The sequence below is a fragment of the Oncorhynchus nerka genome, linkage group LG13 (assembly GCF_034236695.1).
Source record: "Oncorhynchus nerka isolate Pitt River linkage group LG13, Oner_Uvic_2.0, whole genome shotgun sequence".
Classification (NCBI taxonomy): Eukaryota; Metazoa; Chordata; class Actinopteri; order Salmoniformes; family Salmonidae; genus Oncorhynchus; species Oncorhynchus nerka.
The window spans coordinates 48,396,946-48,423,738 of NC_088408.1; the positions used below are offsets into that span (position 1 = coordinate 48,396,946).

At 40.3% G+C, this 26,793-nt stretch overlaps 2 protein-coding genes and 1 long non-coding RNA gene across 3 annotated transcripts in view; all 3 read left to right on the plus strand.

The window, feature by feature from the left end:
• Positions 1–56: 56 nt before the first annotated feature.
• LOC115139618 (uncharacterized) lies at positions 57–14,341 on the plus strand. Its single transcript, XR_003865133.2, has 3 exons — positions 57–8,649; positions 13,645–13,872; positions 14,258–14,341. It is a non-coding gene; the product is annotated as an uncharacterized LOC115139618 (long non-coding RNA).
• A 1,334-nt stretch (positions 14,342–15,675) lies between these two features.
• On the plus strand, positions 15,676–17,380 carry LOC115139617 (cytochrome c oxidase subunit 7A2, mitochondrial). Its single transcript, XM_029677212.2, has 4 exons — positions 15,676–15,780; positions 16,130–16,219; positions 16,892–16,976; positions 17,142–17,380. The coding sequence occupies exons 1-4, from the start codon at positions 15,763–15,765 to the stop codon at positions 17,198–17,200; spliced, it is 252 nt and encodes an 83-aa protein (XP_029533072.1). The 5' UTR covers positions 15,676–15,762; the 3' UTR covers positions 17,201–17,380.
• A 1,859-nt stretch (positions 17,381–19,239) lies between these two features.
• LOC115139619 (collagen alpha-1(XII) chain-like) overlaps positions 19,240–26,793 on the plus strand; it is a 98,091-nt gene continuing 90,537 nt past the window's right edge. Inside the window, 2 exon segments of the mRNA XM_029677215.2 lie at positions 19,240–19,432; positions 21,098–21,213. Of these exon segments, the coding sequence (XP_029533075.2) occupies positions 21,144–21,213 (70 nt within the window). The 5' untranslated portion in view covers positions 19,240–19,432; positions 21,098–21,143.

Sequence of the window (26,793 nt, forward strand, 5' to 3'; positions counted from 1 at the left end):
AATGGCACAGTATCACTCATGGTCCTTTTATTGATTTCTTGTCCCCACAGGAAATATTGTGCACCATGTGATAGTTGAGCCCAGATGATGAGACTGTAATGTGGAACTCCTTCCTACACCTATGACAAGTGCCCTGCATCCCTACTCTACTCTTACAGTGTGCCACCGCAACCATAAGGCCATGCCAACAGACGACGACCATCGGAAAACAGTCAGAACTCCGCATGCAGACTGTCATGGAGATTAATTCTAACCTCAGGGCACCTAACAAGGCTCTCTTCTCAATTCTGTGGGCTTTCGAATAGTATTACCTCTGGATTCTGGCTTACATCACTGCGAAATAGCCACATGGAGTTGTATAAAAGGGGTATGCAGCGTGTACTCTACAGTAGCTCTGGTTCAGGCTGTTACGTGCGGCTTGAGCGTTCTTCAATGGAAGTCTTGAAGACTCAAGCCGCACGTGACGCCCTTGACCCGAGCTAACGCTGCTGCGGTTTGTGTGAGAGGACAGATGCATACCGTACCAGTCAAAAGTTTGGAAACACCTACTCGTTCAAGGGTTTTTCTTTATTTTATTTTACAATTTTCTACATTGTAGAATAATAGTGAAGACATCAAAAGTGTTACACAACTGTTACACTCTCCCTGCCTCCTCTGTTTGTGCTTTTACTTGCACATTGGGGACAGGTGGAGCTGATTGGTCGTTAAGGTGACATGTTTCAATTGGGTTTGGGTTCAACTAGGAGATAAAAGTTCCTGGTGCCCAGTCCTGGCTCTCTCTCTCGCCACAAGCACCATTTTGTTTTGTGATCTGGTTGATTATGGTTTTTGAATAGGTGCACCCTTTAACACTTACACACATTTTACCTTCATCCATGCATCTTCATTACACCCCTCACATGCCTACTCTCATACTTCACAGGTTAGTTTGGTGGAGAGAAGACCATGAAGTCTCTTTGTCCTGTATTGTCTAGAGACACTTTGTTCTGTTCCTTGTTCGGTCATCGGATTATGGAGGTGAGTTGTCTTTGCAATGTATGACGGTGAGAAGTTGAGGCAGACATAACTCATTGCCCAGAGATATGGTCTTTCACCCTGTTAGATATAGCGGTATGTTCACACTGGGGGCAAGTTGTGTCGTTTGTTATTTTCGTGTGGTGACAGAGGTTAAAGCAGTTGTCTCTGGAGTACATCTGTGGTTCGAGGTTGGTTACTAGCAAGCTGGTTCCTCCTTCGTGCCAGCGGGCTCTAGTGCATCAATACCTGCTGCAAAGCCAGCGACGACTAGGGTTAAGTTTAACAATAGGATTTGTGAAAACTCAAGTAAAGTTCATTTGTTTTTGCTATGTACTAATCTGTTAATTTGGTAGTAGCATTATGGCTTCTATTGCGGATGTTGTCCCGTGTTCCTTCTGAGGAGTTACTTATGCAGTTTATGAAGGAACAGATTTTGAAGTTGAGTGAGTGAGCTCAGTGACTAATGTCTCAAGGATCCAGTAAGGTCTATTCTGTCAGCTAATTTGCTTTCAGCTGGTATTTTCAAGGCAGAATTGAGTGAACAAGCTGTCTTGGCTGTACCAATTGCGTCTAGTGCTGGTTTGACATTTGAGCAGAAAAATTTGTTCCCTTTATTGCAGCTCATGTCAAAGATCTGGAATGGTTTAAACGGCAAAAATAACTTGATTTGAAAGGTTGAAGCAGGATACAGAGCAAGCTAAACTGCGGTTGCAACATCAACGGTTAGAACTTGTCAGAGAAGGCAAGCTTTCAGGTGAATTTTCTTTTGAGAATGACGCTACAGTGTGTTTTGACCAGTAGGGCTCACTCATCTCTTAGCGCTACAGATGGCGATGATTACTTAAAGGTTAAGTATGCAGGACAGCAGTTTTATGAGTTGGTCCCTGAAGTGTATTGACAGCGTTTCAGAACGTTGAAGAAAGGTGAAAAACAGTCCCATGTTGAGTTTTCACAGAATTTGTTAACTCGATTCAATCTTTGGTCTACTAGTTTTGAAGCTTGTACAAGCTAGTTGTCCTCGAACAATTTAGTCTGTCCCTTATTGTCTTGCTACCTATATAAATTAACATAAAGTACGGACAGAAGCTGCTGTTTTGGCAAATGCGTACGTACTGATCCCCAAAGGCTGTTCCCCAGAGGAACAGTTCAAGTGGATTTCGTTCAGCAAATTATTTTGGTTCTGGTAATGATGCATTTCCATCTAGATCTGAACGTGTTGCATGTGGACAGAATGATGTTAGTAATAACTAATTATTAAGGTAAAGGCCACTGGAAGAGATAATGTCCTGTCCTTGGTAAAAAAGGTCAGCAGATTGGCCAGCACAAATTTAAAACCTGTTGCGTTAGCTGAGCCTGTTCATGCTAATCCTGTTGCTCAAGAATAGTCCAAGTCTTTAAGTATTTATTATTTGTCAGAGGGTTATGTTTCACTGTTGGGAAGTGACGTGCCAGTAGAGATTCTGTGAGACACGGGTGCCTCTGAATGGTTTGTTTTGGAGTCTGTTCTGCCTTTTTCTCTGGAGATGGATACAGGAACCAGTGTCCTGATTCAAATGATAGATTTGAATACTTTTGTCTGTACCCTTGCATAAAGTCAAACTTATATCTGACCTAATGCAAGGTGGTGTTTCCCTTGGGGTGGGTCCCTTTCTGCCCGTTGACTTGTGTTCATGTGATTTGGGTAACAACTTAGCCGGTTGTCGTGTCTGGTGTGACGCATCTCCTCTGGTGGTTTCTCATAACCAGCTTATAACCTACAGAGATTCCCGGAGGTATTCTCTGCATGCGCTGTGACTCGTGCTATGAGCTGTGCTGACACTAGGGTCAAAACGGAACTTACACAACACATAGCTGAACAGTTTGATAATCGTTTAAGTAGTGCTGCCTAGGGGTACTACATTCAAGATCAGTTGTTGGTGAGGAAATGGACACCTCACAGCAAAAGTTGTATGTGATGCTATTGTTCAGATCGTGGTTCCTTCTAAGCTTCGAGATCAAATTTGGAGAACTTCTCATTTCTTGTCACTTATGATTGCGTTTTAGGTCACTTTTATTGGCCTTGTAATCGGAAATGTCTTTCTTTAAACATCTAAATATGCCATGTTTTTCAGCTGACTGGGAAGCCTAATCAGATTAAGGCCAGTCCTGCAACATACAACCTATTCCTGTTACAGGCCAGCCATTTGAGCATTTGATTATTGATGGTGTTGGACCCTTACCCTGTTCTAAAGCTGGTAGCACCTACATGTGAACTGATTTGTCAGGCTACAAGATATCCTGCAGCCTATCCACTGTCTGTTGTGAAGGCTTTGTCACAGTTCACTTCAATTTTTTTTGAATACTTAAGGTGATTTAGAGCGATCATGGTTCCAACTTCACTTCGCACATATTTGCACAAGTCTTGCAACAAATGCATATAAAACATAATCAGGCCAGTGCTTTTCAAGTGCAGAGTCAAGGGGCCCTTGAGCGTTTATCAGACTTTGAAGTCGCTATCACGCGAGTACTGCACTGAATTAGAACGTGACTGGGATGAGGGGTTACCCTGGTTGCTGCTCACTGTTAGAAGTATCACGAGGGCACGGGGTTCAGTCCTAATGACCCTGTTTTTGGTCATACTGTGCGTGGTCCCCTTGCTGTAATAAAGGAGGATTGGAAGGTGGTTGAGCGTCCCCCAAATTTGTCATGTCAATGGTTTCTGACACAGGTTGTACATGGCTTGTGAAATAGCTAAAGAAAAACTGGCATCCTCTCAGGTGAAGGGGGGGGAAAAGGTTGTTTGACCGGTGAGTTGCGCTGAGACTTTAGTCCAGGGGACCAGGTTCTGGCCCTGCTGCCCGTTATCGGTTCTCCTTTTCAGGCCAAATTCAGCGGCCCATACACAGTTCAGATCGAACAATTTCCGAACCAGAATCTGATTACTACCCCTGAGCGCAGAAAGTCGAATCCGCTCTGCCATGTCAATTTGCTAAAGCCCTATTATACTGGTTTGTCTTCTGAATTGACTAAATCATAACTGTGCTAAAACTGACGTGGTTAGTTCTGTTATTTTGGTGGAATCCGTTGATCTGAGGTGACTCCAGCTTCACAAACAGTGGCAGTGTGAGGAAGAGGGGATGCCGGGCCCTGATGGTATTTTGCAAGGGTAGGTTGACGATTTCAGAGTTCCTTTGCAAACTTGGAGTTTGTTGGGTCACCTGCCTTATTGTCAAGCAGAGTTAACTGATTTGATCACTGATTTTCAGTCTGTTTGCTGACACCTTCTCGTACACATTTGGCAGTGCACGATATTGATGTTGGGATGCTGTCCCTATTAAACGTTTGTGTCATGTCTCATTGGAAAAGCTATGTCACTTGGACTCAGATTAAATACATGCTAGTTAATATCGCTGTACCATCATTCTTCAGTTGGGCCTCCCCGTGTCTCTTGGTGAGCAAGCCAGATGGTTCTCTTAGATTTTGCACTGACTACTGGAAGGTTAGTGTGACACAACCTGACTGTTACCCACTCCCACGGATTGTTGTCATGGGCATCCGGTGGGCCTCTTTGGTTTGTATAGTATTTGTCTGAAACTTTTAGGTATGGTTTTTGATCTGTTGTATATGTGTGGTTTTGTTTTTGGGTTGTTGTTAGTGCCCAATTTTTATAGGAGTGGGTGTTACGCTCTCCCTGCCTCCTATGTTTGTGCTTTTGCTGATTGGGTCATTAAGGTGACATGTTTCAATTGGGTTTGGGATCAACTAGGAGATAAAAGTTCCTGGTGCCCAGTCCTGGCTCTCTCTCTCGCCACAAGCACCATTTTGTTTTGTGATCTGGTTGATTGTTTTTTGAATAGGTGCACCCTTTAACACTTACACACATTTTACCTTCATCCATGCATCTTCATTACACCCCTCACATGCCTACTCTCATACTTACAGGTTAGTTTTCCTTTGTAGTTTTATACTTATTTAATACATATTTTTGTTACTACTTAACTGCCAATGTATGGACTTCCTTTGTCGCCAGGTTGTGACAACTCAATTTTAGATTCTCCAAAGTAGTCACCGTTTGCCTTGACAGGTTACACGCACTCTTCCAACATGTGCTGAGCACTTGTTCGCTGCTTTTCCTTCACTCTGTGGTCCAACTCATCCCAAACCATCTCAATTGGTTTGAGGTCTGGTGATGCAGCACTCCATCGCTCTCCTTGGTCAAATAGCCCTTACACAGCCTGGAGGTGTGTTGGGTCATTGTCCTGTTGAAAAACAAATGATAGTGGGACTAGGTGCAAACCAGATGGGATGGCGATTCGCTGCAGAATGATGTGGTAGTCATGCTGGTTAAGTGTGATTTATTTAGAATGCAAGGCAGTGTCCCCACCAAAGCACTATCACACCGCCTCCACCATGCTTCCCAGTAGGAACCACACATGCGGAGATCATCCGGTCACCTACTCTGCGTCTCAATACATTTACATTACATTTAAGTCATTTAGCAGACGCTCTTATCCAGAGCGACTTACAAATTATCTCACATAGACATGGCAGTTCGAACCAAAAATCTCAAATTTGGACTCATCAAACCAAAGGACAGATTTCCACCGGTTTAATGTCCATTGCTTGTGTTTCTTGGCCCAATCAAGTCTCTTCTTATTGGTGTCCTCTCATGGTGGTTTATTTACAACAATTTGACCATGAAGGCCTGAATCAGTCTCTGAACAGTTGATGTTGGCGTGTCTGTTACTTGAACTCTGGAGCATTTATTTGGCCTGCAATTTCTGAGGCTGGTAACTCTAATGAACTTTTCCTCTGCAGCAGAGAACTCTGGGAGGGAAGCAGCTTCATCATAGCGCTTGATAGTTTTTGAGAAGTTCTTAATGTTCTGTATTGACTGACCTTAACGTCTTAAAGTAATGATGGACTGTCATTTCTCTAGGGCTATATTCTGTATACCACCCGAACCTTGTCACAACACAAATGATTGGCTCAAATGCATTAAGGATAGAAATTCCACATGTTAACTAAAGGCACACCTGTTAATTGAAATGCATTCCAGGTGACTACCTCATGAAGCTGGTTGAGAGTGCCACTTTGTTTACTACATGATTCCATATGTGTTAATAGTTTATGACTTCACTATTATTATACAATGTAGAAATGAGTAAAAAATCAAGTTAAAACCCTGGAATGAAATGAGTAGGTGTCCAAACATTGGACTGGTACTGTACATATCGGGACCATCTTAACGACTGCATTCAGACTACTCCAAAAGTTGCATTGCATGCGTGCCACAAACTTTCTCATCATAAAACCAGAACAGTGAATCATTCTAATAAATTTGTTTTTAATAAGATTTTATGAAAAACAAGCACTGTAAAAAATGTTTTAAGAAATACATTTAAAATGGAATGATAGAAAAAAGGTGACGCATTGCTGTTGAACCGGACTAGGTTATAGTAGGCCTAGAGTAACGGTAGCTTACAGAGGGCTTGGGTTTTAAGAATGTGAAATGGGGAAAATAAACAATTGTTACAGGAGAATAAATTCTAAATACGAGGTTCACCGGTATTCACAGAAGCTCTCATTTCATGATGGGCATGTAACCTACGTCATAGAAGGGGTTTTATGCACGTCCAAAGCATAGCTAAAATAATTTAGGCCTGCTTATAATAGATTAAAAGGGAGCGTCAGCTCACTGTTTTGCTCCTCACAAACTTGATATTTGAATGAAGCTTTGGTGATTAAGATTAATTTCCAAGCGGCCTCGAGCCAAACACTTTATCGATGGTGTTGACGGGACAAAAAGAAAGGACTTAATCAAATAAAACAAATGGTGGGAAAGGTGTTATGTTTATAAATACGAAGTATACAAGTCCCAAATCACATGTTCCTTGCGTGTCACAGCTGGATAAGTTGCGACTCTGCTGTCAAAATGTATGCCATAACCAACTGTTACTGTTTGACAGGTACATTGTCAAACCTGGCATTAGGGCTGGAAAATAAGGAAGTCCTGAGAGGACAAAAATAGACATTAACGAGGGAATATATATCACTAAATAACAAAAGTAATTTTGTCGATCACAAGATAGCTTGATGGATTGAACGTTAAAATGGGCTAAACGAGTGCCCTAAGCGAAAGTGTGTTTTGATCGTTGGTGCCAGGCGTGTTGGATCCAGTATCTCAAACGACCACCCTCCTGGGCTTTTCACTCACCACAGTGTCTAGGGTTTACCGAGAATGGTGCGACAAACACAAAACATCAGCACCTACCTGGGGGTGAGAACAGCTTGTTGATGAGAGGGAGGTCAAAGAAGGGCAAGTATCGTGTAAGCTAACAGATGGGCCACAAACGGACACTGACGCAGTACAACAGTGGTGTGATCCTGGTCATGGATGGGGTATTGCAGCATTAGACCACACCGGGTTCAACTCCTATCAGCTGAAAACGAGAAGCGGCTCCACACGATCACCAACTCTGGATAATTGAGGAGTGGAAACTTTAACTGGACCATGACAGCGAGTTCCGTTTACTTGAGTCCCCAGACCTCATCCCAATAGAGCATCTTTGGGATGAGATGGAATGGGCGGTTCGCAGCATGAATGTACCGGATCGGCAGCAATTGCGTGATGCCATCACATTAGCATGGACCAACATCCCTGTGGAACCTTTCAGGCTGTTCTGGAGGGAAATGGGGGTCTGACCCGGTACTAGACGGTTGTACCTAATAAACGGGCAAGTGAGTGCATCTTTCTATTACGTGTGGGAGTACTTTGGAACAGAATTTCAAAATTAAATTAACTTGGAGCTGATTTGCTGGTGTTTTTACAGTATTTGATGCCCCAAAATAAATAAAATAACTTTGAGGTGCTAATATCAATCAAATTCCACTTGCAGTCCGCCATTTGGGGAACTCTGCATTATGCCCTAAATGGTCATTTATGGTTATTTATCAGCTGGTTATTTGTTTGCAACAATTAACCTGACAATTCAAATGGATTGTCATTATTTGAGAGTTCATAAATATATCTCCTACTAGACCGATAAATGGGTTTGGTCTAATTCAGGTCCGGTGAAAATATTCAATATCAATTTATTGGGGAAAAACACGAGAATTATAAAATAATTATCATTCATTGACTTAGACATTAGCTATAGTTTGAATGATAATATTTGCCACAAAGAAACGTTTATCATATGTTATGTAATCACTTATTTTCGCTTCGCAGTAAGAACTTCCTGGCTTGGGTTGTCGGGCAAGCCATCTTAATATAAAACAGTTATATATGGAGAAATAACATTTTATAAAACTAGCACATATATCAGAGCGTTTTCTCAGACTTGCCTCAGCTAAACTGTTAGCTTCTTCAGCTTCAGGGAGACTACCTAAAATAGCTGACACACTGGTTGTTTTCGGTCAGAAACCATGATGGCGTCGAGCTACAACGCGCAGGAGGAAGACTGTTACATCGCCGTACCTGTGGGACCATCAATAATAAAAAGCCCGGTAACTGAGTTTAAACAACGATTACCTGCTTGGCAACTCATTCTGACAGCGGGCACAGTTCTCCCAGCTTTCTTCGTTATCTGGTTTATCTTCATCCCCATTGGTATCGGACTCTACATCACGTCTAACATCAAAGAGTTTGAGGTAAGGGGGCAGGTTCACTAGTTTCCACTATTCTGGGTACCAGTCTTTAGCTAACATTCCACTCCTTGCCATTGCCAAGGTGACTCACTTCGGCAAACTCAACGTGCAGCTTGATTTACGGCGGAGTAGGTTGTGGTCATGGAAAACTACTTTAATGTTATTTCCAACATGTGGAGCCTCGAAATTAGAATTATAAGTAAAAAAACATTTAGCTGTAAGCAAGTCGTTGTATTTTGATGCTTAAAGTGGAACTGACAGCCTAAACTACTTTGCAGATATGAAACAATCATATCAGTCAAATATCAAATTCTCAGTATGCATAAACCAACTTTATAAGCGGTTTAAAAAATGGATTGATTCAAAATGCCATTACATAGAGTAAGCCGTTGGCAGAATCTATGGATGCAGTTAAATGCCTGATTAATATAATTGATCAATGCATATCTTGGTAGTCCAATAAATGTTGCTATCGGGTTCTAAATCACAGCTGGCCTGGTACATTGTTTGCTGCCTCCACCCATTTAGGATGCACTGTTTCAGTTTCAATGACATTTTATTTGATAAAAACACGATTTTAACTGACACTGGAAATGTCAATGCGATGATCGCAAATCAGTCATAAAGTGGCTAATGGGCTAGCGCACATGTGTCAAACACAAGGCCCGCGGGGCGAATAGGACACACAAGCGTAAATGAGTAATCTACTTTATGTAATTACAGCCTGATGCGCTCACGTAGGTGAATTCAACTTCAATTGCACTGCTTTCGTGCGTGCATGCGGTGGAGGGGAAAGTGTACAGACAAATGCAGTCCTAGCCAGGCTACTAAAATGTTGTAGTGTCATCGATATTTTAAAGCTTGACAATCAACCAAAACTATACCTGCAACAAAACACCATAAAAAGGAGCAACATGTAGGCCTTTTACTGTAATATTTTAGCAATAACCTAGGCAGGCAGCAATGCTGCATTCAACTGCAACGGTGATCCATGCAGTGCAAAAAATAAATATGTTTTAAGTTCAAATATTACAACAAAACTATTGCTATGTTTTTGTTATTTAGGCTCGCAGAATATTGGGGCGGCAGGGTAGCCCAGGAATGTTGCAAATTCAAATCCCTGAGCTGACAAGTTACAAATCTGTTCAGCCCCTGAACAGGCAGTTACCCCACTGTTCCTAGGCCGTAATTGAAAATAAGATTTTGTTCTTAACTGACTTACCTAGTTAAATAAAGGTAAAGTAAAATAAATAAATGTTATGCACATCTGCAAGCATTGCAGCCAAGGCTGGACCAATATTATTTAGTTTGTTTTAATATGCTATTTTACGTACATAAGTGGACATTATAAAGGGCCATAATTTCTAATAAATCAATGGCCAGTTTGGGTCGCAGTTGCACGACCCAAAAACAAAATGGGCTATATCTGGCCCGCGAATTCTGCTTTTGTTTTTTCCAATATGCCTGTGCGCTGATAGGCTAGCTCAGGGGTGTCAAACTCAATCTACTTATGTAGCTAGCTATTTATTTAGCAAGCTTTTAACACCGAGCTTAACATTAGTTAGCTAGCTGCTGGGAGGATGTTATTGGAAGAGTTGTTGAGTGACCTACTTTTTCCCCTCGTGTTTTTTCGGTGGCTAGAGCTAGAGATGCAGGTGTCATTTGGTTGGCTAGCTAGAAACGTGAATCGCTTTGCTAGCGATGCTGAACTTGAACGACTGTTATCCATAGTTCGCATACCTCTTAGTTGTCAATCAAATGTATTTGGCATTGATCAAATGGTCAGTCAGGCAAGTTCTCATTCAGTTGTCAAAACGTGGGTTGGAACAAGAATGCATTGGCAGGCAAGATGCAGAAGGACAAGCAGGCTATTATTCCCAATCGTTTCAGTGCCACTGACGGCGAACTAGTTAGCTTGAGCGCTTATCTAATTATCCCTTTTTAGATTTGAGAAGATCTCACTTTGGCTAGCATTAGTTGTTAATGTGTATAGGCAACTGAGGGAGACGCCTACCTTCATGTTTTTATAATCAATAGGACTGAAGTTCACAAATATAAGAGGACTCTCGTGGAATATACATATTTGCAGAAATAATTGAGGTGGCTTTTAGGGAATACATTCTAAAGTTGCGCTGTTGCTACTGCATGTTAACACAGTCCAGTTCAAAGTGAATGTCAGGCTGGTGTAGCAAATTGATTATTTGCATATGGGCCTACTGAAGCTCTGCTTGGCTATGGGTCACCGGTCTGCGTCCGGCCCTGGACAAGACAGGTTTTATTTACTGAAGTGTCTTCATTTTGCGAAAGCATGGCCACTTTCTCACTCTATATTACTATATAATCTTCACCAATGCCTTACTAATAGTAATTCCCAAACATTCTATGAAACCGTGAAAATGACCATATCTAAGTGCTCTCGTTAGAAAACTTTAAAGAGGGTGTCATTCTTCCTGGGGGTGTATATGAACAGATTTTTATAAGATTTCATGTTGCTAAAATGTTATCACTTCCACTTTAAAAATCAAAGCATGACGGTTTTGTGATTGTAATTGCAGTATGTATTTAGGTTGAGAATTTAGATATTTGTTAGCTACTTTCGACAGACTGGTTACCGCTGTTCTTCTCAAGCTCATTATTATAGAATGTTCATATTTGAAAATGGCAGAAAGGCAAGTCTGTTTGGCAATGAAAAGGAGTGTAATGTTAGCTAAAGAGACTGGTATGTAACTTTTGGGCAACCTGACAATTCAGTGACAGATCTATAACATGCATTTCTTTCTCATTGAAAGCAAGTTAAACTGTATATCTGTTCTATGGGCGCTATTTCTATGCTTCCCATTAAGTTTAGATACTGCGTCTTACTTTTGGTTTTGTACACCAGCTGAAAATACATTTTTGGTTATGGAAAATATTTCACAGCTGTTTGATGGACAATGATTCTCTACACTTTACTTGCTTGTTTAGTGTAGAGATTTGTTGCAGCAGTCTGCTGCAACCTGATTGACTGAATGCGATACGCAACATCCGGGACTAGCATTCCTAGGCATTAGCCTCTCTAGCATGGTGGTGGAAAATGGTGTTACATAAAGTAAGCCTATTTTCCCCAGTTCCCACTCACCATTAAATATAGTTTAGGAGGACATTGAAACCTTTGCAGCCTGAATGGAGAATGTTTTAGGTATGAACCGGTCCACCAGGGATATGAGTGTATTGCCTGCTGCATACAATGCGTTTGGACTGTAAAATGAAACAACTCATTATTGCCATCTGCTGGCCTTTGGGATAACCAGCAACCTACTCCTATGTGGAGCAAGCTAGCTACTCAACAAGCCCGAAGGGAAGGGGTCCCAAACTAGCTACAGATTGTAACACCAGATCATTTGATTTAACCAAGAACATTTGGTATCCATTATCCTGGGAGTTACAGGTTAGGTACTGTTTGGTGTAGCAAAGCACATGTTCGACCAACCTTAAGTCGATGATACGGTCTTCGTCCTCGAGTCGTGAAAACAGTCTAATAAAATGTCTGTCCAATTGCATGGGTTCTGTTTTTGAGTTTGGAAAATGCTCCATTATTAAAATATTATTTTTTGCTCCATGAAGTAATCCAACAATGTGTACGCTGCCATCTTTAGGGTGGACCCACCTGTCTCAATTGATGAGAGTAGACTTCAAATAGACAAGATTGCGGCGTGCACAGTCTGATTACTTCATGGAGCAAAACTTTTTTTTATTTGACATATTTGCTTGTTTGAACCTTCACCACTTGTATATATGCTTCTACCACTGTCATTTTAAATGATTGGTATCAATAAAGAATATGAACTTGAACAAGTCCTATCAAGGTTATGTATTTGACGCCAGGTGCACCATTAAAATAATGTTAATAGTTCTCTTCATTCCCCCCCAGATGCAGCAGATTGCTAGATATTTGGAAAGTATGTTTAGCTGTACACATCACAACTAATTACAGATTGATTATACTGAGAAGTCCAGCCCATGCTTCGACTGCTCATAGAGCTTTAGTTGGAACAGCACCTGTGCATTGCCCTTCTCTCTGGAACAGCCTTTTGAAGTAAGTCTGAAGCATGATGTCTCATTCACTCAGTTTGTGCTGTATTCATATGTTGCACCTCCGTCATTCAGTCACGTTCTGTCTAAATTACACTAGTGCCAGGAAATACAATGACATTGTTAAAGGAGTCCAAATATTTAGTAGGAAACCACTTTTCCAGCATTATCATGTCGTCAAATTTACTTTAGACAGATGACCGTGTAGTCATTAGCTAGCAAAGTTAGTCAAAAGTAGCTAGCAATGCTTATACTGCGTATAAAGTCAATCTGGCGACATCAATATGTTTTTCCTACTAGTTATGTCTCCTTTTGAATGTCATAGTTCCAAGCCGCTGTAATGCGCTTTTAAAGAAATCTTCATCAGCGCTCATTGATGCATTGAGCAGAATGCTCAGTTGGACATCAGTCCAAAATGAACAATATTGTTCTGTACCAATAACATTGACACTGCATTCCTGAATATCTGCAATTACTTTTGACTGATCAGCATTACATGTTCAGTTATTTGACATATCCCTCAAATTGTCAAGATGTCATGTTCTGTGCTATGACCTACATGCAACATTACCTGTCTGCTTGTAATGTCCAAAGAACCCTAGTAAGGAGTGAGCCTTACGCTCGTAATGAAAACATGCCCATTGTGCCGTCGCCAACAGCATTTCTTTAGGTCAGAATTACAAGGATTGAAATAAGAGCAGCTCCGTTTAGTCAGGATCTTTATCCTCACACTTTGGAGCTGTGTTACATTGACCCTAATGGCACAAGAATCCAAATTCCTCTGAAGGGCATCGCTTGGTGGACAGACAAGCATGTGAAGTTCAGGAACCCAGGAGGCAACCCCAACCTCAAGTGTTTTCCAAGGTAAGCAAGCTTTCAGAATTGTTAACGTTGAAGTTGATAAGGAGTCTCACTGTCTTTTCCTAGGAAACTCACGGTCACTTCCTCCCCCTGGAACAACCGAGCCGATCAACTGGCGCAAGCCTGTCTATGAGCTGGACACAGACGCTGAAAATAATGACTTCATCAATGAGGACTTTATTGTGTGGATGCGCACAGCTGCCTTCCCCATCTTCTGTAAGCTGTACTGTATTATCCAGAAGAACGTGACGCCGACTCTTCCCCGGGGCAACTACACCCTGGAAGTCACCTACAGTATCCTTTCACAGGCAGCTGTTCAAATGATACAGCTGTACAGGAAGTTTGGGTCTGTGGAATGATGGCTTGTGATGTAGTATTCATTTTTTTCAAATCAGTCATTGTCATAATAGGTCAGACAGACCAGGTCGATGTCCAGCCGTGTGCAGTAGGTGGCCGTTCCTTCACTTGCTATAACAATAGATACCACCTGCTGGATGTAGATGAATGCTGGCTTTCTTTGTCGTTTCCACTAATATAAACTAACATATTCATAATGAGTCCATTTTTTTTTTTTTGTATGATATGTTAAGGTCCTTATTGCTACAGAGTTCTTCGGTTAGTCAGATGTTAAATGCGTCTGAAGTTTAACATTTTTTCAACCTTAATGAGCTGATCCCAGACTATCCTGTTCGTAGCTTTGAAGTGTGGAAGCGTGTGATCCTGAGCACCGTCTCCTAGATGGAGGTGGGGGGGCAAGAACCCTTTCCTGGGCGTCGCCTACATCACTGTGGGCTCCGTCTGCTTCTTCCTGGGGGTGGTCCTCATCCACCACAAATATGGCAGCCGCAACCACAGCGCTGATATCCCTAACTAAAGATGTCCTATAGGTATGTTGCATGCTGGCTAGCAGAGGAAGCGGACATAGCCAGTGGCTAATTACAAGCTCTGGTGGTACGCTTGTGCCTGGCCTGTGTACTGTATGTAAGAATGGCCTGCTTGTCAAAAGTGCTGTGCAAGTATTGGATGAGTAGATGTCAGGGGAAAGTTACGATAAAGTGAAAGTTCTCTCGTATTTATTTTTCATGGTCAGGAAGCTATGCAGCTATGTACTGTAGGCAGTTTTGCTGTCAAGTCGTTATAGTGGCAGTAAGTTGAAATTGAATGACGCTACATCGACGTGAGCATTCTATCGCAGATCATTTTTATTGCAGAAATATGTGCATGTCAGTCATAGATGTTTTCATCTCTATGAATAAATTATTTAAAAGAACGTTTGAATATTGTCAAGCAAATCTGAACAGTCTGTTAGGCTAGAATTGCTTCAAGAATCAAGGCTATAGACTTTTTGTTTTCATACAAGTAGGTTATGTGTTACTGTACAGTAGTTTGAGGCACATTTGTCTGGTCTTTTTACACTGCAGATAGGAGTCTATAGCTTGTACAAGGATGTGCACTCATTTTCAGGGCAAGTGTTACGGATTGCTTGCGTTGTATCTACTTCTACTCTCAGTATATACAGTAATGATTAGCTACCTGGAATGTGCAGAGCTTGAGTCAAGTTTATGTAATATTACACAACCTTGAAAATGACTTTCTCAGGGACCAAAGCTTTATTCATGTACAGGAGTCTGGGTGCCAGGCTCTTTGCTCTCTTGCCAACTCCCTATGGAATTGTCATGCCAAACATATTTGGCTTGGCAATGGAGTAGGGAAGAGCACAAACGGATCTGGGACCAGGCTACTGTTCACGTTAGTCTGTGTAAACCTCCATTTGTTTTCTTACTAAGACAGCAGCAAATTGAAATTTGTTTTGCACTTTAGAGTTGCCATGGATTTATTACCTGGAGATTCTGTCTGTTGCTTGACAAAAAATGTCTGAACTCATTTTGTTTAGTCACCTGCTTTTATTTAGAAATGTTTTGAGATGTACCTTTTGTTGCGAAATGGAAAAAGTGAATATGTATACAAATTTGTGAGAATCTTAAGGCTTTTTTTATAGCTCAGAAAAGGAGAGAATGGTGGCTCATGTGTTGGCTACTCTCCAAGTACCCACTCCTGACCATTATGTGGCAGCATGCGCAAGTTTTCGTGATGCGTCAGTAAATCCTTTCAAAGAAGAAAATAGTGGATGCGCAGTCTTCCGGTGTCCTTGTACGACCATACGACGACTGTTGACGTGGAGCTATGTACCGACACATTCAAGTAAGATGCGGTTTGGTATGGTTTTGAGTGGAGTTCTTAATATAATTGCATTCCATGCCATCGGTCTGCCTTTTTTGTTAATGCATTCTAAAAGGTCACGAGAAGCCAGCATCACGAGCCTTTAGCAGGCATGTGAGGACATATCCTATCAGACTTGCGTTGGGTGCCCGTAGCTTCTCTATAGTTTACGTTCTGACAAGTCTTTATGGCAGACTAGCTAATTTGTTGAATATTCAGATAGACAGAGGCCTATTGCAAACCAGCGTTGATCTTACAATCTCCAGATCTGTGAAACTGCGGTGCTGGTGTGGGGCTTAGAAATGGATGCCTCTTTTCCGTTAATTGACAGGCGCTCCAGCAGGTGTCGCGGCGGACACTGAGCACTAGTGCGCGCAGGCAGGTGGAGAACAAGGTCCCACATAAACAGAAGCATTTCCAGGTAATTGGCAGTTTACACTTAAAATGTCTATTTCAAGCTCAACATTAAAAACGTACTCTGATTTCAGTTCAATGTCAAGGAAAATGTCGTTTCAAATCAATGACAATGTGATATGTGTTTTAATAACTGGTGACATGTCTGCTCCTGTAGTTTCTTTTTACACGATGAAGCCTGAGATGTGTGTAGTTGACAGATAAGTACATCTGAAGGACAGTTCACTGGGTTGGCGTTACTTATTTGCATGTAGAGTGTAAGTGTGGCTCCTGGTCAAAAGTAGTGCATTAAATAGGGAATAGCGTGCCATTCGGGACATGGACTATGCCTCATTGGCTGCTTTTCAATAACTGCAGACTGTTGCTGTAAATGCGTTCTAAAACGGGTGCATTGCAGATCTTGCTGTCAATAATGAAAATGGCAACATGTTGCATTCTGTGGCTATCTAGACTGGTCCATTTTGGGGGTATTAATGACCACTCAACCACCTAGAACAGAGTTGGCTGTAGATGCACCATTGAGGCCCTTTGTGCCACTAGAAGCTGAATGGAATGTCAAGTAAGTCCATGTCCACTCGGCAAATACCACATCTTTGGTGGGCTTAAAGGAAGTAGGATGCTTATACTACATGTTGCTGTGCATGACATGAGTTTGATACAGTATGTTTTTCTTCACCAGGAGGACAATGGGATTCCAATTCATTTGAAAGGGGGTGTCAGCGACGCCATCCTGTACAGAGCAACAATGGCACTCACCATCCTAGGTGAGTACAGATGGACTCGATGGTAAAACATTTTATTTATTTATTTAATCCATGGTGACACCAGATCTTGGTGTATATAGTCTGGTTGTGAATTACCACTTTAAGTTGTTCAACACCTTTGTAATAACACTATTTAATTAGTAATGATGTTTTATGTTATTGCAGGATCTGCATATGTCGTATATGAACTGGTTTGTGCCGCTTTCCCCAAGAAGAAGGAGTGACTCCAGCTGCTGGGCTTACCTGTTCTACATGACACCCTATTAGTTGTAAAAAGTAGTCTCTGTGTCATCAGGGGGTTGATTTGGCATGTCATAATGGCTTTGTTTCATGTTCATGGGATCAATATTTATTTAATTATTTGTTTATTTATAACTGAGGATGATTAAATATGCCTCTCATTACCAAGTGGTCTCTTTTTGTGTGTAAATGTTATAGTTTAAGTACGGGACGCCATAAACGTCGGCAGCGGGCGGCCATCCTATCGCCTCTGACCACAGAACATTGGTTGTCATTTTCTGTTAATGTGCCAACCATTTTGTATGTGGTATTGCCACCGTTTGTTGAAACCCAGCAGGTGATCTACTGGGCATGGCTGAAGTTTGTTGGTTTCTCTTGTCCTTTTAAACTACACTGAATGAACAATGCTCACAATAGTCTGTATGGAGGAATGTTGGTGGTAGCCTACATCTGGATGTCTGGTAAGTGTTCATTATCATCAACGCAGGCAGAGGAAGAAAGGCGTTAACCATGTTGTTAATCTGGTTTGCTACTGACTTTCTCATGATGGGAATTTATTATCCGTGCTGTAAATGGAAAGTAATCTTGTCTTAGAAATTTCCTGACTGGATATACACACTGATCTTATTATAAACAGCATCAAAGAGAACAATTATGCCCCAATTTCAGGGTGTTAACTGCCTTGTTCAGGGACAGAGCAATCGATTTTTACCTTGTCAGCTAGGGATTTCGGTTGCTGGTCCAACTCTCTAACCACTAGGCTACCTGATTACACGTTCCCTACTTTGCACAGTTTGGCTGGCTTAAAGCCAGTCTAAGATTACTAGGCTACATTTGGTCAAGGGCAGTCTTAAATTTATTTCATGATACATTGTAAAGAAATTAGTATATCTAGATCAGAAAATGATGCTTCTATTTTGAAATGTCCCTTGAGCTCTAAGCCTACAGAAATCAAGACTATATCATGGGAAAATGTCATGAGATGCAATTTGCTGTATATTTAATAAATGGTGATAGGTTGTGCACGTTACGAAGTTGAGTAGCAGAAAGTGTTTTTATCAGACCTTTAACTCATGAAATGTAATGTTTTTTTGAATGAACTTATTTGCGCAAGGAACCAGCACTGCAGGAATTTTCTTTTGCATGAGCATTTTGCCTCTTGAGTCACTAGAGGGCTATGTCTTCAAGGGAATGGATTGGGGCGCACATTATGATCGGTCTATGGCCAGGTAACTGAATTCCGTCATAAAATAGTTTAAACGTGACTATCTCTTTTCATTCCAATAACATGTCAATTATCAAAAATGTTCATTTGGGAAAGTTACTCTTCCAAATGATCTGTAGGGCTATAATCTGTATATCATAAATGAGGGTTTATTAGACTACTCCAATAGCCTATTTTAGATAGGCAGGACAAAGGGTTTGTTTTATCTTGGCCTAGGCCTTAATTCAGTTAGGCCTATCAATTCACTTTTTTCACCGAGAAGGAACCAGGACAGAAAGCATCACCCTTTCCCCGTGCCTTGCCTGTATAATTCTGATTGGACTGTTAAGAATTTATTGACATTTTCTGAGTTGAATCCAAAGACCTATTAAATACTTCAATAACATAATACGTTTATAAATATTTATCTACTGACATAAAGCACATTAAATTAGAAGGACATGGTTACTGACTCTTAAACTTGGTCACTTAATAAATGATATTGGGCTGTTGAGGATTTTTCCATTGTTCCATTGTCAAACAAAAATAACGGCTTAACGGCTGCCAGTAAAACATCTCCTGGTTTCCAAACGCAGATGCGTATCCCTTTAATTTGCAGTGGACTTGTGGATACAGCACATAGAGGGGCATCATTGCAAAGGAATGCAGAAAACTATGCAAAGTTTCCAAAAGTAATCCCCACACTTTGAGAGGCTGCACATGTCAATCCATGGCAGGGTTCCATGCTTGCTGGCTGTCGTAAGAGCCTACGATGTAAAAGGGAGAGTTGGGAACAGCCCCCTATTAAGTAGCAGATTGTGTAGAGTCTTCCCACTTGGAAAAAGGCTTCTTATCTGGGACCTCCGCAAGAGGAGCACTGAGTTTTCGTCTGTGCTTAGGCTACTTGATTCTCCTCAAGTGAAGCTTTTATCCATCATTAGGCAGAAGAGGCATATCCAAAGAGGCTTTACTTTTTCATATTCTGAGACGAGAGAAAACATCATTTCCACAGGTCAGTATTGAATTAATTGAGTATGGATTAGACTATTGCTTAGGCTCTCTGAGAGGAAGATGGGGAGAGTGAGGTGAGTTGTGGTCATCCGGAGACCAGGGAAGTAGGCTAGGCTATCCCAAAATTGGACTCTGGGCAAGTATTTTAGCATTTCCATATTGTTCATTTACCTTATTATCATCACGGTGTCGTGTTGGTTTGAAATTAAATATAGCCCATAATTATAGCCCAACAACCATGACGTAAATGCCGTGCGTGTTGGAATATTTGACTGCTTCTTCGTGTAATGATGTATGTGATGTAAAGTAGAATTTAACTTGAGAAGAAACAACATATTGATTACTTGTTAGCGTATTCAGTTTTCGCTATAACACTTAACATCAACATGCAATGCTGGATAAAGATGGTCAAGTTTTTGAAATCGTTTACTCTATCAGCAGCAGAGTGATGGCCAGCAGCCTGCATCTGGCGCACCTGCATTCTGGCGCCTTTGAACCTTTTATTTGGATTTTGTGTTGTGAGACCACGGAATGCTATGCATTGTGTTTTCATAGGGTTTGTACAAGTTTGTGAAAGTTATGGTTTTTATGTCTTGCTAGTGAGGCACAGCGTTTCCATCTCCATCTATTCTAATGTATTCCTCAAGGCACGTTTTGATTTAGTGGGGACAGCCTTTTTGATCAGATACTACAGCAGGCTCACTTGTCCCATAGAAAAGTGTAGACCTACCAGGGACTTTTTTCCATTTGTAGCTGTGCATTTAAACCGCATTGAAAGTTGATTGTGTGTTTTTGTGGATAATTTTAATGCTATTTAAGATGCTATTTAACAATATGTTAATTTATTAAGCCAATGCAGTTGGACGTTCAATGGTCTTGCCATTTGTCTTTTATATTAACTACCCACTCTGAGTGTCATATCCTAAGTGTCCCCTCCCTTGGATTTCTTTCACATTCTGTTGCTGTACAAAGTGGCATTGAAATGTATTTTTTGAGATTTTATTCAAATTGATCTACACAAAATACTCCATAATGTCAAAGTGAAAATAAAAATGCAATATTAAAAAAAGGAATTCAAAATTAAACACCTGGATAGTGCAATATATGCCCAGTGTTCTTTTCAAAATTCTTCAAGCGCTGTCAAAGTGTTTAGGGATCATAGATTTTCAAGCAGATTGAAACATTATTTCACCAGAGTGAGTCCATGTAATTTATGTGATTTCCTAAACCAAATTTTACTCCTGAACTAATTTAGGCTCGCCTAAAAAAAAGGGTGAATACTTTTGCAATATTTTAGTTATTCAATCTTTATTAATTTGTTAACATCCTTTCACTTTGACATTATGGGGTATTTTGTTTAGATCAATGACAAAAAAATCACAACTAAATTTAAGTCAAACCCACTTTGTCACACAACAAAACATCCAAGGGGGGTGAAAACTCATGATATAATACCCACTGTATGTATAAGAGTAGGCTATTGGATGATAGGACATTTGCGAAAAGGAACAAAATGTATACACTCGTTACCGTAAGTCGCTCTGGATAAGAGCGTCTGCTAAATGACTAAAATGTCAAATTTTGCTTGTGGTCATTAAAGGTAGGCTGTGTGTTGAAGGATGGCGCATTGCTGAGATCCTTGTGTAATTGCCCGTGCCTTTTGTAGCCTCATTCATGTTCTGCTGAGCCAGAGAGAGAGAGAGCGATTCGAAATGAAGATAAGGCTGTCTCTGGCAGCGGCTGCCTTCCTTGCAGTGCTACTATCCTCCGTCGAGGCTCAAGGTAAAGTTACCCCTCACCCGCTGTCCTGTCCTCCCTCCCCCCTCCAATGTTCCTACTATTAATTAAACACATCTGATCCGAATGAAAATTGTGCAGCCCCCCCCATCTCTGTAGCTAGTTGTATCTGTTTTTTAACTCCTCAAGGTGAAATTACAATACTTTATTTTATGAATAAATGTTTGCTGAAATAAAATGTCTACAGTATTTGTATCTCATGTAGGCCTTTGCCTATAGGCCTATTTCATCGGTAGGCCTATGGATTATTGTATTTTTGTTGTGTTTGAATAGGTTGGCTATTTCATTTGTCTTTTGATCCAATTTTCTCTGCCTATTAATTGTGAAAGGTTGAATCAACTCAAACAAGTAGCCTAGGGTAGGTAGGCTAACCTTTTACTTAGTCGTCACTAGTTACCACAGCCACAAAGTAGTACTCCTCACTAAACCCTGCCTATTTCTAAAATGTATATTCTTAAAATCTGGTTTGAAATCTAACCTTAACTATAACCACACTGATAACCTTATTTCTAACTCTAACCTTAAATTAAGACCAAAAAGCAAATATTTGTTGTCATGAATTTTTACAATAGCCCATTCTGACTTTGTGGCTGTGGTAATTAGTGACAACCCCCTATACTTCCAAACATTACACTTTAAACTTTTGAGTACAGTTTATGGAATGCACAATTATATATTTTTTTATCTAAAACTGGTTAGTTGATTTTTTTAAAATCTCAAAAGTTCAAAGTGGAATACACTCTTAGAAAAAAGGGTTCCGAAAGGGTTTTTCGACTGTTCCCATAGGGTAACCCTTTTTTGGTTCCAGGTATGACTTTTTGGTGTTCCATGTAGAACCCTCTGTAGAAGGGTTCTACATTGAATCTAAAAGGGTTCTAGCTGGAACCAAAAGTGGTTTTTCAATGGGTTCTCCTATGGGGACAGCCGAATAACCCTTTTTAGTTCAAGATAGCACCTTTTCTTCTAATAGTGTAGTAGGCTAGTCTGGAAATTAGTGAAGGGGCGACTCCCTCAGCATGATAGTTGTAGTGAAGTCTTTCTTGCGCTAGGAGGGGCACTTGCTTGATTATTTTTTTTATAGGACTTTGTCATCAGTACCTAGTTCCTCGAGCAGGCCCAACTCTCTGGTGAAGGGAAGAAATCTGTTTAAAAAATAAGTAAAGTAATGATAAAGGAGCCAGATAATGATAAAGGAGCCAGATAATGATAAAGGAGCCAGATAATGATAAAGGAACAAGTTAATGATAAAGGAACTAGGTAATGATAAAGGAGTTAGGTAATGATGAAGGAACTAGGTAATGATGAAGGAACTAGGTAATGATGAAGGAACTAGGTAATGATGAAGGAACTAGGTAACGATGAAGGAACTAGGTAACGATGAAGGAACTAGGTAACGATTAAGGAACTAGGTAACGATTAAGGAACTAGGTAACGATGAAGGAACTAGGTAACGATGAAGGAACTAGGTAACGATGAAGGAACTAGGTAACAATAAAGTAACTAGGTAACGATAAAGGAACTAGGTAACGATGAAGGAACTAGGTAACGATGAAGGAACTAGGTAACGATAAAGTAACTAGGTAACGATAAAGGAACTAGGTAACGATGAAGGAACTAGGTAACGATGAAGGAACTAGGTAACGATGAAGGAACTAGGTAACCGTAAAGGAGATAGGTAATGATAAAGGAGCTAGGTAATGATGGAGTTAGGTAATGATGAAGGAACTAGGAAATGATAAAGAGGCTTGGTAATTACAAAGAAGCTTTGTAATGATAAAGAGGCTTTGTAATGATAAAGGAACGAGATAATGATAAAGTAACTAGGTAATGATAAAGGCGCTAGGTAATGATAAAGGAGCTTGGTAATGATAAAGGTGCTACGTAATGATAAAGGTGCTACGTAATGATAAAGGCGCTACGTAATGATAAAGGAGCTACGCAATGATAAAGGAGCTAGGTAATGATAAAGGCGCTAGGTAATGATAAAGGCGCTACGTAATGATAAAGAAGCTTGGTAATGATAAAGTAACTAGATAATGATAAAGGAACTAGTTAATGATAAAGGTGCTATGTAATGATAAAGGCGCTACGCAATGATAAAGGAGCTTGGTAATGATAAAGGAACTAGGTAACGATAAATGAACTAGGTAACGATAAAAGAACTAGGTAACGATAAAGGAACTAGGTAACGATAAAGGAACTATGTAACGATAAAGGAACTAGGTAATGATAAAGAAGCTTTGTAATGATAAAGGAACTAGGTAATGATAAAGGAACTAGGTAATGATAAAGGAACTAGGTAATGATAAAGGAATCAAATTTTATTTGTAAAAACGCTAATCCTGAGGGGGCGCTCCTAGTGGCCAGGGATTTTAATGTAAGGAAACTTAAATCAGTTTTACCTCATTTCTATCAGCATGTTAAATATGCAACCAGAGGGGGAAAAATTCTAGACCACCTTTCCAATTCTAGACCATCTCCACACACAGAGACGCATACAAAGCTCTCCCTGGCCCTCCATTTGGCAGATCTGACCATAACTCTATCATGATAAAGGAGCTAGGTCATGATAAAGGAGCTACAGTAGGTAATGATAAAGGAACTAGGTAATGATAATGGAAGGTACAGTAGATAATGATAAAGGAGCTAGGTAATGATAAAGAAGCTAGGTAATGATAAAGGAGCTAGGTAATGATAAATGAGCTAGGTAATGATAAAGGAGCTAGGTAATGATAAATGAGCTAGGTAATGATAAAGGAGCTAGGTAATGATAAAGGAGCTAGGTAATGATAAAGGAGCTAGGTAATGATAAAGGAGCTAGGTAATGATAAAGAAGCTAGGTAATGATAAAGAAGCTTTGTAATGATAAAGGAAGGTAATGATAAAGGAACTAGGTAATGATAAAGGAAAGGTAATGATAAAGGAATAATGATAAAGCTCCTAGTGGCCAGGATTTTAATGAAATAAAAGTTTTACCTCATTTCTATCAGCATGTTAAATATGCAACCAGAGGGGGTCTAGACCAATTCTAGATAAACAGAGAGCATACAAAGCTCTCCCTGGCCCTCCTAATTTAAAGATCTGAGGTATGATAATCATGAGCTAGGTAATGATAAATCTGAGCTAGGTAATGATAATGAAATGAGCTAGATAATGATAATGATAAATGAGCTAGGTAATGATAAATGAGCTAGGTAATGATAAAGGAGCTAGGTAATGATAAATGAGCTAGGTAATGATAAAGGAGCTAGGTAATGATAAAGGAGCTAGGTAATGATAAAGGAGCTAGGTAATGATAAAGGAGCTAGGTAATGATAAATGAGCTAGGTAATGATAAATGAGCTAGGTAATGATAAATGAGCTAGGTAATGATAAAGGAGCTAGGTAATGATAAAGGAGCTTTATAATGATAAAGAGGCTAGGTAATGATAAAGGAGCTAGGTAATGATAAAGGAGCTTTATAATGATAAAGAGGCTAGGTAATGATAAAGAAGCTGGGTAATCAAATCAAATTTTATTTGTAAGGAAAACGCTCATCCTGAGGCGGCGCTCCTAGTGGCCAGGGACTTTAATGTAGGGAAACATAAATCAGCAGTGCAACCAGAGGGAAAAAAATTCTTGACCACCTTTACTCCACACACAGAGACGCATGCAAAGCTCTCCCTCGTGCTCCATTTGGCAAATCTGACCATAACTCTATCATGATAAAGGAATTAGGTAATGATAAAGGAGCTAGGTCATGATAAAGAAGCTTGGTCATGATAATGGAGCTAGGTAATGATAAAGGAGCTAGGTAATGATAAAGAGGCTTGGTAATGATAAAGGAGCTAGGTAATGATAATGGAGCTAGGTAATGATAAAGATGCTTGGTAATGATAAAGGAACTAGGTAATGATAAAGGAACTAGGTAATGATGAAGGAGCTGGGTAATCAAATGACATTTTATTTGTAAGGAAAACGCTCATCCTGAGGCGGCGCTCCTAGTGGCCAGGGACTTTAATGTAAGGAAACTTAAATCAGTTTTACCTGATTTCTATCAGCAGTGCAACCAGAGGGAAAACAATTCTAGACCACCTTTACTCCACACACAGAGACGATTACACAGCTCTCCTCTCGCCCTCCATTTGGCAAATCTGACCATAACTTCATCATGATATAGGAACTAGGTAATGATTAAGAAACTAGGTAATGATAATGGAGTTAGGTAATGATAAAGCAGCTATGATAAAGGAATAATGGAACTAGGTAATGATAATGGAAGGTACAGTAGATAATGATAAAGGAACTAGATAATGATTAAGCAACTAGGTAATGATAATGGAGTTAGGTAATGATAAAGCAGCTAGGTCATGATAAAGGAACTACGATAGGTAATGATAAAGGAAATAGGTAATGATAATGGAAGGTACAGTAGATAATGATAAAGAAACTAGATAATGATAAAGGAGCTAGGTCATGATAAAGAAGCTAGGTAATGATAAAGGAGTTAGGTAATGATAAAGGAGTTAGGTAATGATAAAGCAGCTAGGTCATGATAAAGGAGCTAGGTCATGACAAGGGAGTTAGGCAATGATAAAGGAGCTAGGTAATGATAAAGGAACTACGGTAGGTAATGATAATGGAGATAGGTAATGATAAAGGAACTACGGTAGGTAATGATAATGGAGCTAGGCAATGATAAAGGAACTACGGTAGGTAATGATAATGGAGCTAGGTAATGATAAAGGAACTACGGTAGGTAATGATAAAGGAACTACGGTAGGTAATGATAAAGGAGCTAGGTAATGATAATGAAAGGTACAGTAGATAATGATAAAGGAACTAGATAATAATAAAGGAGCTAGGTAATGATAATGGAAGGTACATGTCAGTGGGTGGGTGTAGCTGGTGCATGGAAGTCAGGCGCAGGAGAGCAGAGATGAGTGGACAAAGCACTCTACTCAGGCAATTATTAAAACAGGACGCAACCGCATCACAAAAACAAATGCCCAAAGAACAAGTGAGGCAGCACAAAGTACACACAATCAAGTACAAAGCCTGGCTGCCACAAAGCACGGGTACAAAACAAAACACGGCGTACACCAGCCAGAAGCATACCAACTTGACAATAAACAATTTCACATACAGACATGGGGGGGGGGACAGAGGGTTATATACACGACAAGTAATGAGGGAATGTAAACTAGGTGTGTGGGAAAACAAGACAAAACAAATGGAAAATGAAAGGTGGATCGGCGATGACCGGTGACGACGACCGCCGAACGCCGCCCGAACAAGGAGAGGAACCGACTTCGACGGAAGTCATGACAGTGTAGTAGATAATGATAAAGGAACTAGATAATGATAAAGGAACTAGATAATGATAAAGGAGCTAGGTAATGATAAAGGACTAGGAAATAATACAAGAACTAGGTAATGATAAAGGAGCTAGGTAAAACAATTAAGTGAAGGAAGTAACACATGTTTTGCCCGTAAGGGATGTAATAGAGTAAAAATGCTAATACAGTACTAAGTAAAAATGAACCGAGAACTCAATTGTCTCCTCTTTCATTTGGAGAAAAAGGG